The following is a 14,876-nucleotide window of genomic DNA, read 5'->3' on the forward strand; positions in this document are numbered from 1 at the left end:
CCCTTCTGTGTCTAAGTCTCTCCTTTCTGTAAGGACAGTAGTCATTGCGGATTAAGGCCCACCCTGATGACCTCATTTTAACTTAGCTAATTATATCTGCAAAGGCCCTGTCTCCAAATAAGATCACATTCTGAGGTCCTGGGGGTTAGGACTTCAACATATGAATTTTGGGGACACGTAATTCAATACATAACAAGCCCTAAATCTGGCAAAATAAAGCGATGATTTCATTTTTTCCCAATCCTGGGCATTCCAACTTTTCTCTCCGGTGACAGGGAAACTCACTTACCAGTACTGTTACTAAGGAGCTCTGTAAATGTCTCCCTTTTACCCAGAAACTCCACTGTCCTTATCATCCAGAGTCCTCATAAAAAGTAAAGAGAATTAATGGAACTCCAATGTAAAACTAGCAAAGCTCTCAGAAACCTTAACACTTCTACGTCTTAAGCTTTAATGTCTGTAAGGTCAACACCCTCTGGGACCCACAAATTACCTCATGAATTAATAAGGATTAATGAAATAATAAGCCCTATATGTTTGGGAATTTCACCCCCTCTCCAGCCTTGGATTCTACCCTATTACAAGCAGATATGATTAATTCATGCGAGACATTCATACCATACCTCCGGCTTTATCATCGACAGGTGCAAGCCACATTTCCAAATATCTACCTAAACAGCCTCTGCATGCTCTGCAAGCTGGATATTTTGTCTTCTGGAAAAGACGGGAGAAAAACTGCTCTTGAGCCTTCACAGAAAGGACCTTATCGGGTCCTGTTAACAGCTGTCATAGCAGTAGAGATCCAAGGTATTGATCCTTGGGTTCACGGTTTCCAACTCAAAAGATGTATGTCACTTCATCCTGATTACCAGACATCCATTCCACTCCAAAGACCTTCAGCTTTGGATTCTTGGGAATCCTCCAGAAGCTGCTGACTTCAGAGGTGGACAGCTTCTGCCCAAGATGACAGAACAAGGTTAATTTTCTGATTCTCCAACACTCTTTTTGTTCTTTTACTCTCCCACTAACCTTGCTTGTTATTCTACTTTGATGCCCTCTAGAACGCTAATGTGACATCCCTTGTCTCCATCTGATTATTTTTGCCTCCTTATGTCTCCATCTGCCTCTTAAGAAAAAACCCAAACTCTCTTATGTGTTTTTTTCTGTAACCACTGCCCTGAATTTACCTGACTGCTGGATCTGTTACCCCCTGCCTATCCCTGCTGACAAAAATTTAATAGCTATTCCTTTAAACACCTCAGGAGGTAGGCTCCCTTTTACAGGTCCCTTCTGGTACTTGTTTCCTTCACAGTGTTAACCCCAACCTTTGGTCTTATAAAAATTGGACCTTAACCTCACATCAACAAAATGCTTCTGTGAAGTCCTTAGGATCTTATCAGCAAGTCCAAGTCAATCAGGAGCAGGCACTGGATCCGGAGTAGATTTTCCAGTTGGAAAGGTCTGTTCTTTTTTTTTTTTAAAGATTTTATTTATTTATTTGACAGGGCAGGACACAGCAAGAGAAGGTACACAAGCAGGGGGAGGAGGAGAGGGAGAAGCGGGCTTCCCACGGAGCAGGAAGCCCAATGTGGGGCTCAATCCCAGGACCCGGGGATCATGACCTGAGCCGAAGGCAGACGCTTAATGACTGAGCCACCCAGGCGCCCCTGGAAAGGTCTGTTCTTTTCAACCTACTTTGCAAGAACTGTTTAACTCCGCTAAAGGGTTTTTTGTCCATCTTGAGAGACACAAATTGGCTGACTCCCATTGTAGTAAAAAATAGTTATATGTATTTTTTTACATTTTTTACTTATTTGACAGAGAGAGCATAGGGAGGGGGAGCAGCAGAGGGAGAGGGAGAAGCGGGCTCCCGGCTAAGCAGGGAGCCTGATGCAGGACTCGATCCCAGGACCCTGGGATCATGACCTGAGCTGAAGGCAGGTGCTTAACAGACTGAGCCACCCAGGCGCCCCAGTAGTTATATTTCTGATATAATCTGTGCTCCACTAGAGTACCACTTTTATACGGATATCAGTCCTATACCTTGGGAAGGACACCCAGAAGCCTCACACATGAGGCAAACACAGGTTATTCAAGAGAACTTGTAAGAGGGATAACTGAGTCCCTCTTTACGCCTACACTCTGAGCTGCAGTTCCATAAGAGGGGGTAGTACAACTAGATAGGGGGCCCAAACTTGTCTCTACCACTAATAGAAGTCATAAATGACACACTTCTGCTCTGGAAGCCCAACAGACTCTTCTAGATTCATTAGCTGGTGTTGTCACAGATGATCACCTAGCCTTCGATTTCCTCTTAGCCAGCCAAGGGAGAGTTCATACTATAGCAAATATTGCTTGTTACATTTATGTAAACAATACAGGGCAAGCAGAAGAGTTTGTGACAAAGCTAAAGGAAAAAAGCCACCTTCTAGTCTAACACAGACTTGATTGGATTCTGGGACATGTTTTCATTAGCTGGGTTTCATAATCTGGGCCCCTGACTTCAAGACCTGTTACTGATATTTCCTTTGGATAATTGCTTGTGTTACATTGGCTGATGCAAACCTCCCAGTCTTTTTATATTGACTTCTTACTGTGTAGTCGTTTTCATCTCAGAGAATGCAACAGGTCATCCTGCAGCAAGCAGGAGAGATTAACCCCAGCCCAACTACAGACTGAGTTTTCTAGATCTAGATAGCCACCCTGATCAGCAGTAGGGAAATCTGGGTATCATGGAGTAATGTCCTGTAGCTGGACTTCATCTGTCCTTGGCCAAGAGAGTAAGAAAAGCAGCCTCTGTCATCCAGGCAGTGGTCTGATGCTCACAGCGAGGCCTGAGTGTTGGTACAAGCTACTACGTTATTCTCCCGTTAGACATAAACAATCTTAGAGAACACCAGTGTCAGCCCAGGTTACTCTAAGACCACGATAGAGTAAGATCAAACAAGGCTGCTTCACGATTTTGTGAGTGACTGCTGCCTCTCTAGGAATTAAGGTAAAGGAGCCCCTCTTGATCCTCAGTTCTGCTTTCCACAGTTTGTTACCCATGGTCAACCACAGTTGAGAAGCAGCTGATCCTCCTGATGAATCATGAGAAGGTCCCCAGTAGCCTGACGCTGCGTCACAGCGCCTACGTCATTCACCTCACGGCGTCTCATCGCTACGCATTTAATCATCTCACGTCGTCACAAGAAGGAGGGTGAGTACGGGACAATAAGATATTTTGAGAGAGAGAGACCACATTCACAGAACTTTTATTACGGTATATTGTCATCATTGTTCCATTTTATTATTAGTTATTGTAGTTCATCTCTTCCCGTGCCCAATATATAAATTAAACATTATCATAGATACATATCTATAGAAACAAACATAGTCTATGTAGGGTTCAGTACTATCCATGGTTTCAGGCATCCATTAGAGGTCTTGGAAGGGATCCCCTGTGGGTCAGAGGGGACAACTATAGCTTTATCCTCGCTGTAGTGGGTTCTCTCTGTAGATTAGACTTACTGAGATACTCAGTCTATGGAATTGTCCCCACTTTCTGACAGCACCTAATCTAAAGCAAACCCCTACCTCCTTATACCATCCCCAAAGTACCCAACCAAAGCCCAAATCCTGTCGGAAGTCTCTCCTAACTCTGTCTTGCTAAGATGCCTCACAGGTCCTCCACGGCGTGTGCTCTCCCTTGTTGCAACAAGTAATAAACTCAACTTGTTCAAATGCAGATGTGTTCCTAGCGGTCTTCGACTGGAGGGTGCTGAACACTGGAGAACTTTGATGGGACCTAAGAGCTGCTAATGAGACTCATCTCCAAAAACGCTGAGGGAGATGTTTCAGGAAGCTAGACCTTTACAGGAGGGTGATCTTAAGGTATCTTACATAGTTTTCCAGCTGACGTAAAGGGTGTGACCGACTTGGATGTTCACAGCTCACTGTCAGATAACAAGAAAAAGAAGAAAAAGGAAGATCTGGAGGGCACAGGGGCACCTGGCTGGCTGAGTCAGTAGAGCATGTAGCTCATGAGCCTGGGGTCATGTGTTCAAGCCCCATGTTGGGTGTAGAGGTTACATTAAAAAAATTTATGAACGATTTGGAGGCCTCTAAGGGAAAGGGTTTGTCCTTATAGAAGCCTCAAAACTCAATTGAATTGAGTCTCCTCGTTAACTAAGCCTGTCTCCCTCTTCCCTGTGCCCCAGGTTCCTTTGAGTTCTGGCCTACCCATATCCCCAGGGCAGTCTAGCAGGCCTCTGCTCTCCTGGGAATCCTACCACTGTTAAGCCTTAAGGATGTCAGCCTCAGGGCTTCACTTGTATCAACAGGGCCAGTCATTACCCTTGATACATTAGGACAAAAAAAACCCCTGAAAATGTGACTTTTATCTCTCCTAGGAGTCCAGAAACATGGCACCAAAGGAGAGGAACTCTCATCCCACAATGCCTTGAATGATAATTTCTACCTGGGATGGGATGCAGGGGGAAGGAATGGCTCAGGGAAGACTTCACAGAAGAAAAGAAAATAACTGTGTCCTGTCTTGAAGGATGAGTAGAAAATCTTCAGGTAGCCAAGGCGTGGGGGAGGACAGGCTGTGAAAAGAATATTCTAGACAAAGGGAACAACATTTGCAAAAGCACAGAAGAATGAAAGAGAATGGGACATTTGGGGAATTCTAAATGGTTCACTATAGGCAAAGCATAGGATTTGAGAAAGGGGAGCAGAAGGGGATGGAGAGGAAGAAGTCCACAAGGACCAGGCTGTGGAAGGGCTTTCTTTGCAATGCCATGCTTTTTTTTTTTTTTTTTTTAAAGATTTTATTTATTTATTCATGAGAGACAGAGAGAGAGAGAGAGAAGCAGAGGGAGAAGCAGGCTCCCAAGGAGCAGGGAGCCCAATGCAGGACTCGATCCCAGGACGCTGGGATCATGACCTGAGCCCAAGGCAGACGCTTAACCATCTGAGCCACCCAGGCGCCCTGCTTTTTTTTTTTTTAATTTTAATTCCACTATGGTTAACAGAATTCAAAGGAGCCTAAGTTTATATGTCAAAATCCCAATCCCCACTGTGACGATATTTGGAGGCCTTTGGGAGGTCATTAGGGTGAAGCTCTCCTGAATGGGATTAGACCCCCCAGGAGCTCCCTCATTCCTTCTGCCGTGTATGGACACAGCAAGAAATGGCCATCTATGAGCCATAAGGTGGGCCCTCACCAGACATTGAATTGGCCAGTGTCTTGATCTTGCACACCCAGTCTCTAGAACTGTGAGAAATAAATGTCTGTTGTTTATAAGTTACCCTGTCTTCGGTGTTTTGTTACAGGAGCCCCAAAAGACTAAGACAAGGAGGAACAGGATATTTACTCAGACTCTAAGTATTTTCCCGTAGATCACTTCTGAATTACAAGTGGAAAAATTACAACTTTTCAGTGGAGAAATCTGGTGAATGTCACCTTACCCAACTGATCAAAGTTAGCATCTTCAATCATGGGACAGAGTGACATCATGTGTGTCCTAATGTGATGTCCTGAGGGTGCAACATCACTTCTGTGCTCTTCCTGCTAGAAATACATAACCAGAACTAGGAGGAAAGATTAGACAAACCCAAATTGAGGGGTATTTTGTAAAATGGCTGGCCTGTACACTTCAAAAATGTTGACATCATGAAAGTCAAGGTAAGTCGAAGAATATTTCCAGATTAAAGGAGACTAAAACATAATGACAGCTAAAAGCAGCTGGTCATCCTTGATTGTTCCTGGATCAGAGGGGAAGACTGCAATAGATGATATTAGTGAGACAGTAGGTAAATGTTAATATGGACCGTAGAGGAGATGAGATTACATCAAGGTAAATTGCCCAATTTTGATAATTATACTATGGTTATGTAAGAAGCAGTTTTTGTTCTTAGGAAAATGCCAACCGAGGTGTTTGGGGTAAAGGGGCACCATAGCTCCAATTTACTCTAAAGTGTTTCTTTTTTTAAAAGAAGATTTTTATTTTCAAGTCATCTCCACCCCCAATGTGGGGCTCAAACTCACAACCTCGAGATCAAGTATCCCATGCTCCACCGCTTAAGTGTTTCAGAAAATAAATGTAAAGAGAGATGATCAGGCAAATGGGGCAAAATGTTAACAATTGCAATTTTCTTACAGCTTTCTTCTGCAAGTTTGATGTCATTTCCAAGTCATACGTTTTGAAAAACTCTGCAAGGGTGGCTCTCCATTTCTCCAGAGTAAAGCCAAAATTCTGAAAATGGCCCACCAGAGCCTCTATGTGTATGATTTGGCTCTCCACTATGTCTCTCCTCTCACTGTGGTCCCCTTACTTTGTTCTCTGCCTGGCACACTGACCTCAGCCTGTTTCTAGAACATCCGAACATAAATTTTATGAGGAGAGTTATCTGTTTTGTTTACCGCCGAATCCCCAGGATCTTAGACTCATCAAGTGTTCTTGACTAAATGAATACCGTTGAGGTTGAAAAATAAATGTATTATGTACCATGAGGTATTCTAAGTGCTTTACATGTATTATATCATTTATACTGTAAAAACACTAGACGTGCATACGATCATCATCATCATCATCATTATCCCCATTTTGCAGATGAAGAAGCTGAGGCAGTGAGACAAGAGAGAACCCAAGCAGTCTGGTTTCAGAGTCTTTTTTACTAACTATTCTGCCGTGCTGCCTCTCTTGTGGTACAGTCTCTTTTATGTCATGTTTAAAAGCATGCACATTTAGGTGATGTCTAAAAACGTGTTGATAAAGGCTGCCCACATAGGTAGCAAATGTATGAAGTTATGATGGAAATGACAACCAGCAGGAAGTCAGCTGGATGGGAGTGTTTAAGGCGGCAGGCAGACCTAATCAAAATTGCCCTTGAAAATCACTTAGCAAGTCCCCAGCACAGATGATTTTTCCCCTCAGCATTGGACCCTTTCATTATCTCTATGGTTGAGACCCAAACTCAATGGCTGATTTGTGGTTGGGGGCCATGTTGTACGGAAATCACCAGACTCTCAGTTGGCCTGGTGGGATGCTCACACCAGGAAGGGAAGAGGGAATGATGATAGCGTGGACCTTCACCAGATTAAAGGTCTCTTCTAGTGTCAGAAACAGGGACAGAGTCTCAATAAGCTCAGCCATCTCTCTCGGTGGGAGGACAAGCAAATCAGCAGAGCCCCATGAGCTCTCTATACCTTCAAGTTTCCAGGATGGCTCATCACATCCCGTGGCAACCTTTTCTGGTGTTTATCAACTCCTATCGGCAGTAATGACTTACTTATGTTTAACTCATATTTCCCACTACAATTTCAGCCCATTTCCTATTACTCTGTAGATACAGAGAACAGATGGTCAACTTTCTCCTTCTAACCTTCCAGAAAATGGAAGATACTCATTGAAACCCTCTCTCCTCAGGTGGCATTTTTTTTTTCCTGACCAAAGACTTCCAGCCTCTTCATTTTTCTGCATGTTTCATTTTTCAGTCAGTTATTTCATTTGCACTACATTGGATTTTTTTTTTAAATGAGCTCTACTCCCAATATGGGGCTTGAACTCATGACCCCTGACTGAGCCAGCCGGGTGCCCCACACTACATTGGATTTCTTTTTAAAGTAAACATAGTGGGTTTTTTTTTAAAGTAACATATGCAAATGATGAAACTTCTAGCAGAACAAAAACATATGCAGAGAAAAGTAAGTTTCCCTCCCATCCAAACCCCTCTCAGTCTCCTTTTCTAGAATCAGCTCTTCGCAGCGGGGTCTCCTCCCACAGAATTTTCTTAACATATCCAAGTACATATGAATATAGTCTCCTCTCAATTCTTTTTCAATTCAACAAATATGCACGAAGCATCTACTATGTGCCAGGCGCTGTGCCAACTCCTGGGGCAAGGCATGAGGAGAACAGAGACGTGCTTCCCTGTCCTCAGCAAGTGCATGCTTTAGTCATGTATTCAATGAGCACTCTCTGTGCTGGGCAGTGTGTGTGAGCCGCTGAATGACATGGAGCCCTGTCCTTCCAGAGCTCATAGTGTTATGGCGGTTGGGGAGGAAGACCGGTGAGCGGACCTGGTGTGAAATAGAAGCCAATGCCAAGGAAACGCGAAGACGATTCTTGGCCATTGCCCCACACCCCCTTGTAAGCTGTGTGGGCCACGTAGGGAGCAGGGGCCAAAAGCTCAGCCTTGCACACAGTGGGAGGAGAAAACTGGTGTTCTAGGCAGGACCAGTGGCCCAGGGACCCTGGCCAGGCCCTGGGCGCAGCCCTTTACACCCACTGTCTCCCGTAATCTTCACGGGGATATGAGGTGAGTGCCATCAGCCACAGTTTACAAATGAGGATCCTGGGGGCTCCCGAGAGGTTAAGGAACTGGCCCTGTAGCACACAATCGAGAATCAAACTCTAGTCTACCTTTCTGGAAAGGCTGGGCTCTCATCTACCACACCAGTCACAGTTTCTGGGCTTGGAGATGAGTAATGGATAATTCTGCTACACCCCCTCCTTCCCCTTTCCCCCTGTGGAGAGCCACTGGCCTAGAGATAACAGGTTGACTCAGTTCGTTATTAGACTGAATTTGTCCATTTAGGGTGTGAGATGGAGGGGAAAATGCGTGGGCCTGGGAACCAGGAGTCCTCAGTCCTAACTCCTGCTCTCATAATCTCTGTGACCTTGAGCAAGTCACTGTACCCTCTGAACTTAGAGTCCTGACCTTGGAAACACGGAGGCTGGTGGGGATCATCCCTGGATGCTCGATGGGATTTGATGCTATTTCCATCGTTCCAAAGGGTTATAATGACACCTTCTGGGGCAAAAACTACACCCCCCTCTTGCAAATGACACAAAACCAGTTCTGTAAATCGATTTTCAAAGCAACTTGAAGAATGGATCTGCAGTGGGTGTACAAAGCTGGCTCGACCTCACTTGACGGCATGAGACATGATCATGCTGACACTTCCTTGGCCCCTGATTTTTGCTCATAGTTCTGAACACTTTGCCCCATCCCCATTTTCTCAATAAAGTGAAATGAGCCTTAGTTAAGTGTGCAAGTACCAGTTTAATATATCCAATTTAATCAAAGTGATAATCAACTAGCAACTGCAGATAATCCTTAGTGAACCCCGGGAAAGAGCCCTCAAATTAATGGGTTATTGCCGGTATGTAATAACCGGAGAACTTGGCTCAGGCTGATTTCATGCTCGGGAGAGCAGCCCCATGACGTACCGTAAGCCACAGAAAGAGGATCTGCCCTGGTCAATAAACCCCATAAAGCTAAGAGCAGAGAGGCTGGGTTGATCCAGGAAAAAAAAAACAACAACAAACAAACCAGTGACTGAGGCATAACCAGCAGATGAGGAGCCTTCCTGCGTTTTGCTCGTTCCATTTCACATCAAGTGTAGGGATTTGGGGACCAGATCTGGTCATTTGTAGAGCAAATTCTTCTGGACTCCATAGGGACACGGGGAGGGAAGTTAAAGCAATCCAGCTCTCAGGTAAGTGTCTTTCTTCCTCTCTTCCACGCTCCTTTCTTTCTGCCCTACATCCCTCTTTCCTTCCTTCTCTCCCTCCTTTCTTCTTGCCTTTACATTTTTTTAAATGACGAAAGAAACACATATTCCTCACAAAAGAACCAAACTGCATATGATTGTATGAGGCATAAAACAAAAGTTCTTACTCTCTACCCTTTCTTTCTCTTTCTCTTCTTTTCCTCCTTCTCTTCTTTCTTCCATTTTGTAAAAAGTATAAAAGTAATGCATGCTCAGTACAAAATACTCAAACAGTACAGAACGGTATTAGCTATAGAGGAAACCTATTTAGTACGTGTTCTTCCGTCCTGTCTTGTCCTCTTCCTCTCTCCCCTCCCTCCCTTCCTGTCTCCTTTCCTTCAATTTTAAAAATTGCATAGGTAACGGATGATAATCACAAAAAGAACCAAGCAGTACAGAATTGTCTACTATACAAAGGAGAGTCCTCAGTGCCTGTCCCCCCACCTTCTCATACCTGATGGACATATAGACTTACCTGATTCCTTTTAATGGCTGCATAGTATTCTGTAGTGTGTCCCATGAGTTATTTATTGGGTGCCAGGTAAGTTTCTGAAACATACGTTGGAATTGTTATAGAAGTTTAGAGGAAATGCAAGAAAGATATAAATTGGATTGTTTGCTACTGAAAATTCCATTTCATAGATAGCAATCATATCCATTTCTATAGCACTTTAGACTTTGAAAATTGCCTTTGAAATATCACCTCATTTGATCCTCTTCCATAGCAGCTCTGGGAAATAGGCAGATTATTATCTCCATTTTTACAGATAAGGAAACTGAGGCCCAGGGAAATGAAAGAACAGAAATACAGTCTCACAGCTGGTTATGGATTCTCAGTCTGGTCCTCCTACACGGTAAATTTAAGCTGAATTTCATCTTGCAACTCATAAAAGATTTAGACATCCCCTACTTCTAAGCTTGTAGTTTAGAAAATCCGTCCAAGTCATACAAATTCCATTATTATTCTAATGAGAATGGCAGTAGACTGCTTGGTAAATATGAAGAGCCATATATATATATATTTTTAAAGATTTTATTTATTTATTTGACAGAGAGAGACACAGCGAGAAAGGGAACACAAGCAGGGGGAGTGGGAGAGGGAGAAGCAGGCGCCCCGCGGAGCAGGGAGCCCGATGCGGGGCTCGATCCCAGGACTCTGGGATCATGACCTGAGCCGAAGGCAGACGCTTAACGACTGAGCCACCCAGGCGCCCCTGAAGAGCCATATTAATGGCTGGCGCTGGTAGCGAGCCCAAGATTCATTTGGTTTCCTAATTGGCTCCTGTTACTTTAAATGTAAAGCGAGTCTATTCACTCCAAATCCCACTTAGAAGTGGTAAGAAATACAATATGTTGCATTATCCTATAGGAAAAGAAATGTTTAAATCAGTAGTAAATCATTCAGAAGTGCATTTTATTTAAAATCAGAAAAGGCCCATCGGCACCCTACTGCCAAGTTTCTGTAATACGGTTCTGTAAGATTCATAGTTTTAACACCATTTTGGCTGGAGAAAAAGGGATCTCCAGTGTATTTCCCAAATAAGCAGCTTTAATTACACTTTAAAAATTACTTATTTATATTTTTAGAGAGAGAGAGTGAGTGGAGGGAGGGGCAGAGGGAAAGAATCTCAAGCAGACTCCCTCGAGACGTGGGGCTCAATCTCACAACCCTGAGATCATGACCTGAGCCGAAACCAAGAGTCAGATGCTTAAGCGACTGAGCCACCCAGGAGCCCCTAATTACACTTTTTATTTTATTTTGTTTTATTTATCTATTTATTTATATATTTTTAAAGATTTTATTTATTTGAGAGAGAGAGAGAACGAGGGGGGTGAGGGGCAGAGGGAGAAGCAGGCTTCCCGCTGAGCAGGGAACCCGACACGGAGCTGGATCCCAGGACCCTGAGATCACGACCTGAGCCGAAGACAGATGCTTCACTGACTGAGCCAACCCAGGCGCCCCTATTTATTTATTTTTAAAGATTTTATTCATTTATTTGAGAGAGAGAGAGAGCACAAGCAGGGAGGGGGGCAGAGGGAGAGGGGGAAGCAGGCTCCCCGCTGAGCAGGGAGCCCAACTCGGGGCTCGATCCCTGGACCCTGAGATCATGACCTGAGCCAAAGGCAGATGCTTTAACCACTGAGCCACCCAGGCGCCCCCCTAATTACACTTTTTAAAGGAGAAATCTGGGTAAATGTAAGGAGATGATCAGGTTTCTCTAAGCAGATCTGCTTTAAAAATAGAAATGATTTGATGAGTTACTTTTGCCAATAAAGTCTTCTTGCATGGTGCTGTCTTCAAAATGTTTAGGATCATTACATTTGCAGGTTGTTGGGTTGAAGTTGTGTGCATTAAGTTTGAATGCATCCCATTTTGTAATTATGCATTCAATGTCTGTCTTCCCCTCTGGGCTAACTTGTCTTCCCAGCACTGTACTCCCCGCGTGTGTGTGTGTGTGTGTGTGTGTGTGTAACACAGGGTAGGGCACATGTAGGCACTCGGTGAAGTTTGTTGGAAGGATGGACACATAAATCAATCAATGAGGTTTCAGCAAGGCTGCGTAACTCAGGCAAGCATCAATATTGCAGCTGGTGGACGTGGCTTTAAGCAATAGGAAAAAGTGTGGATGGGAAAAAGTGTGGTCATACATACTTAGTAATTGTTCTAAATCTCAGCTGGTATATTTCTGACTTTTTGAACACAGGTTTACACAATGGAAGAACACATCATGTGTCAGAGGCTTTATGGATTGATTCTCATGTTGAGTTTTATCTTTCTCTTAGGTAAGAGAATGGATTCTTATGATTTCTTTCAATGTCTCATACACAGTAGGTTACAGAAATAAACCATTTGAAAAGTTGTGGGGCTGCCTCTCAATGGCTTCCTTGTGATCAATATGGCTGTAGGACAGGTTGAAACTTCAGGAAATGAATCCATCCATTCACTTAGGATTGTGTAAGACTGATAGAAAACTGGCCTCAAGGGGATAGTTGTTTGGACTACTGTCTTTGACATTTTCTTTTTCTTTCTTTCTTTCTTTCTTTCTTTCTTTCTTTCTTTCTTTCTTTCTTTCTTTCTTTCTTTCTTTCTTCTTTCCTTCCTTCTTTCTTTCTTTCGTTTCTTTCTTTCTTTCTTTCTTTCTTTCTTTCTTTCTTTCTTTCTTTCTTTCTTCTTTCTTCCTTTCTTCCTTCCTTCCTTTCTTTCCTTTCTTTCTTTCTTTCTTCCTTTCTTTCCTTTCTTCCTTCCTTCCTTTCTTTCTTTCTTTCTTCCTTTCTTTCCTTTCTTTGCTTTCTTTCCTTTCTTTCTTTCTAACTAAGTAGGCTCCACACCCAATGTGGGGCTTGAACTCACAACCCTGAGATCAAGAGTTGCATGCTCTACTGACTGAGCCAGCCAGGCTCTGTCCTTGACATTTTTTTTTTTTTAAGATTTTATTTATTTGTTAGAGACACAGAGAGAGAGCACAAGCAGGGGGAGCGGCAGGCAGAGGGAGAGGGAGAAGCAGGCTCCCCGCTGAGCAGGAAGCCCAACGCGGGACTCGATCCCAGGACCCTGGGATCATGACCTGAGCCGAAGGCAGATGCTTAACCGACTGAGCCAGCCAGGCGCCCCTGTCCTTGACATTTCTTAATGCAACTCTGAAATGCCATTTGATAGCTAATGCATACCCAACAGAAACTGAGTTTTCTTTGGGGCTGTTTTCTCTCATGCAAATTTTTTATTTATTTATTTATTTAGTTAGTTATTTAGTTATGATTTTATTTATTTATTTGAAAGAGAGAGAGAGTGTAAGCATGAGTGGGGGAAGGGGCAGAGGGAGAGGGATGAGCAGACTCCCTGCTGAACAAGGAGCCTGACTTAGCCCCAGGACCCTGGGATCGTGACCTGAGCTGAAGGCAGACACTTAACTGACTGAGCCACCCAGGCACCTCAAGCTTTAGACTCTTGATTTCAGCTCAGGTCATGATCTTAGGGCCATGAGATCGAGCCCCGCGTCGGGCTCCGCACTCAGCGGGGAGTCTGCTTGTCCCTCTCCCTCTGCCCCTCCCCCGTTTTCAAGTGTGTGCGTGCTCTCTTTCTCTACTCTCTCTCCAAAATAAATAAATAGGGTGCCTGGGTGGCTCAGTCATTAAGCATCTGCCTTCGGCTCAGGTCATGATCCCAGGGTCCTGGGATCGAGGCCCGCACTGGGCTCCCTGCTCAGCGGGAAGCCTGCTTCTCCCTCTCCCACTCCCCCTGCTTGTGTTCCCTCTCTTGCTGTCTCTCTCTCCTCTCTCTCTGTCAAATAAATAAATAAAATCTTTAAAAAAAATAAATCTTAAAAAGATAATGCTCCCTGGAACAAGATGACATCATCTTTTTTTTTTTTAAAGATATATATCTTATTTTTAAAAAAGATTTATTTATTTTGAGAGTGAGATGAGGGAGGGGCAGAGGGAGAAGGAGAGTCTCAGGCAGACTCTGCTCTGAGCAGGGAGCTGGCAGCAGGGCTCGATCCCACAACCCTGAGATCAGGACCTGAGCCAAAACCAAGAGTCAGATGCTCAACCTACTGTGCCATCCACATGCCTCTCAGACATATATTTTAAATGCAACAATTTTTTAAATTGTTTTGTGTGATCACTATTCTTTTCTTTTCTTGTATTTTACTTTATTTTCTTATGAGATCATCTTTCTGTCCTTTATAGGTATTTGGCAACAATCATAGAATAGAGATGGGGAAACCAAGGTACGCCAAAAGCTGGTCACTGATTGACAGGGACAAACAGGGGTGGCCCAGATCTTGCCTAGGCTCTGTGACAGGAATGGAGATAGATTCTGTCTTTGTGTCTATTCTGCAGTGAATAGATGATTAAGACAGTTCAACTGAAGTAGCTGATAATTTGGAGACTTAAGGAAAAGGTTGCCCTGGAAAACTGCAATCTCGTCCATATTAAGTAAATTCAGTTGGTAACATTGTTCATTTAGCACATCAGTCTTTAGCTAAAAGGTCATACATGCCAGTGAGTGACAATCCCTGAGGAATAGACCTGGGGTTTAATTTGAATAGTTCTCAGATTGAGAGCTAATCCTCTGGAAAAATTCCAAATCATCATCACCATCAAAAACAAACACTGACTGCCATCTTGCTGTGTGCAGGGCCTGATGGGAAACCATGTTTCTCATAATAAAGCTTGAAAGGGGACCTATGGGGCACCGTGGCAACTCTTCACCTGGCCTTGACTACATGCTAAGATGTTGATTTATCTTTCCCCCATCTGTTTCCTCAAAGGCAAGAAACTGTTTTCTCCATTTCTTTATCCAAAACGTCTAGCACAGGCTTAACATGCAGGT

General features: G+C 43.7%; 1 protein-coding gene across 1 annotated transcript in view; it reads left to right on the plus strand.

Moving 5' to 3' along the window:
* ADGRG4 (adhesion G protein-coupled receptor G4) overlaps window positions 1-14,876 on the plus strand; it is a 123,637-nt gene that overhangs the window by 12,297 nt on the left and 96,464 nt on the right. The window contains 3 exon segments of the mRNA XM_035005814.1: window positions 562-807; window positions 3,061-3,199; window positions 5,383-5,464. Of these exon segments, the coding sequence (XP_034861705.1) occupies window positions 562-807; window positions 3,061-3,199; window positions 5,383-5,464 (467 nt within the window).

Source organism: Mirounga leonina, unplaced genomic scaffold, assembly GCF_011800145.1.
Source record: "Mirounga leonina isolate KUSES-001 unplaced genomic scaffold, KU_Mleo_1.0 Mir_101664, whole genome shotgun sequence".
NCBI classification, from domain to species: Eukaryota; Metazoa; Chordata; class Mammalia; order Carnivora; family Phocidae; genus Mirounga; species Mirounga leonina.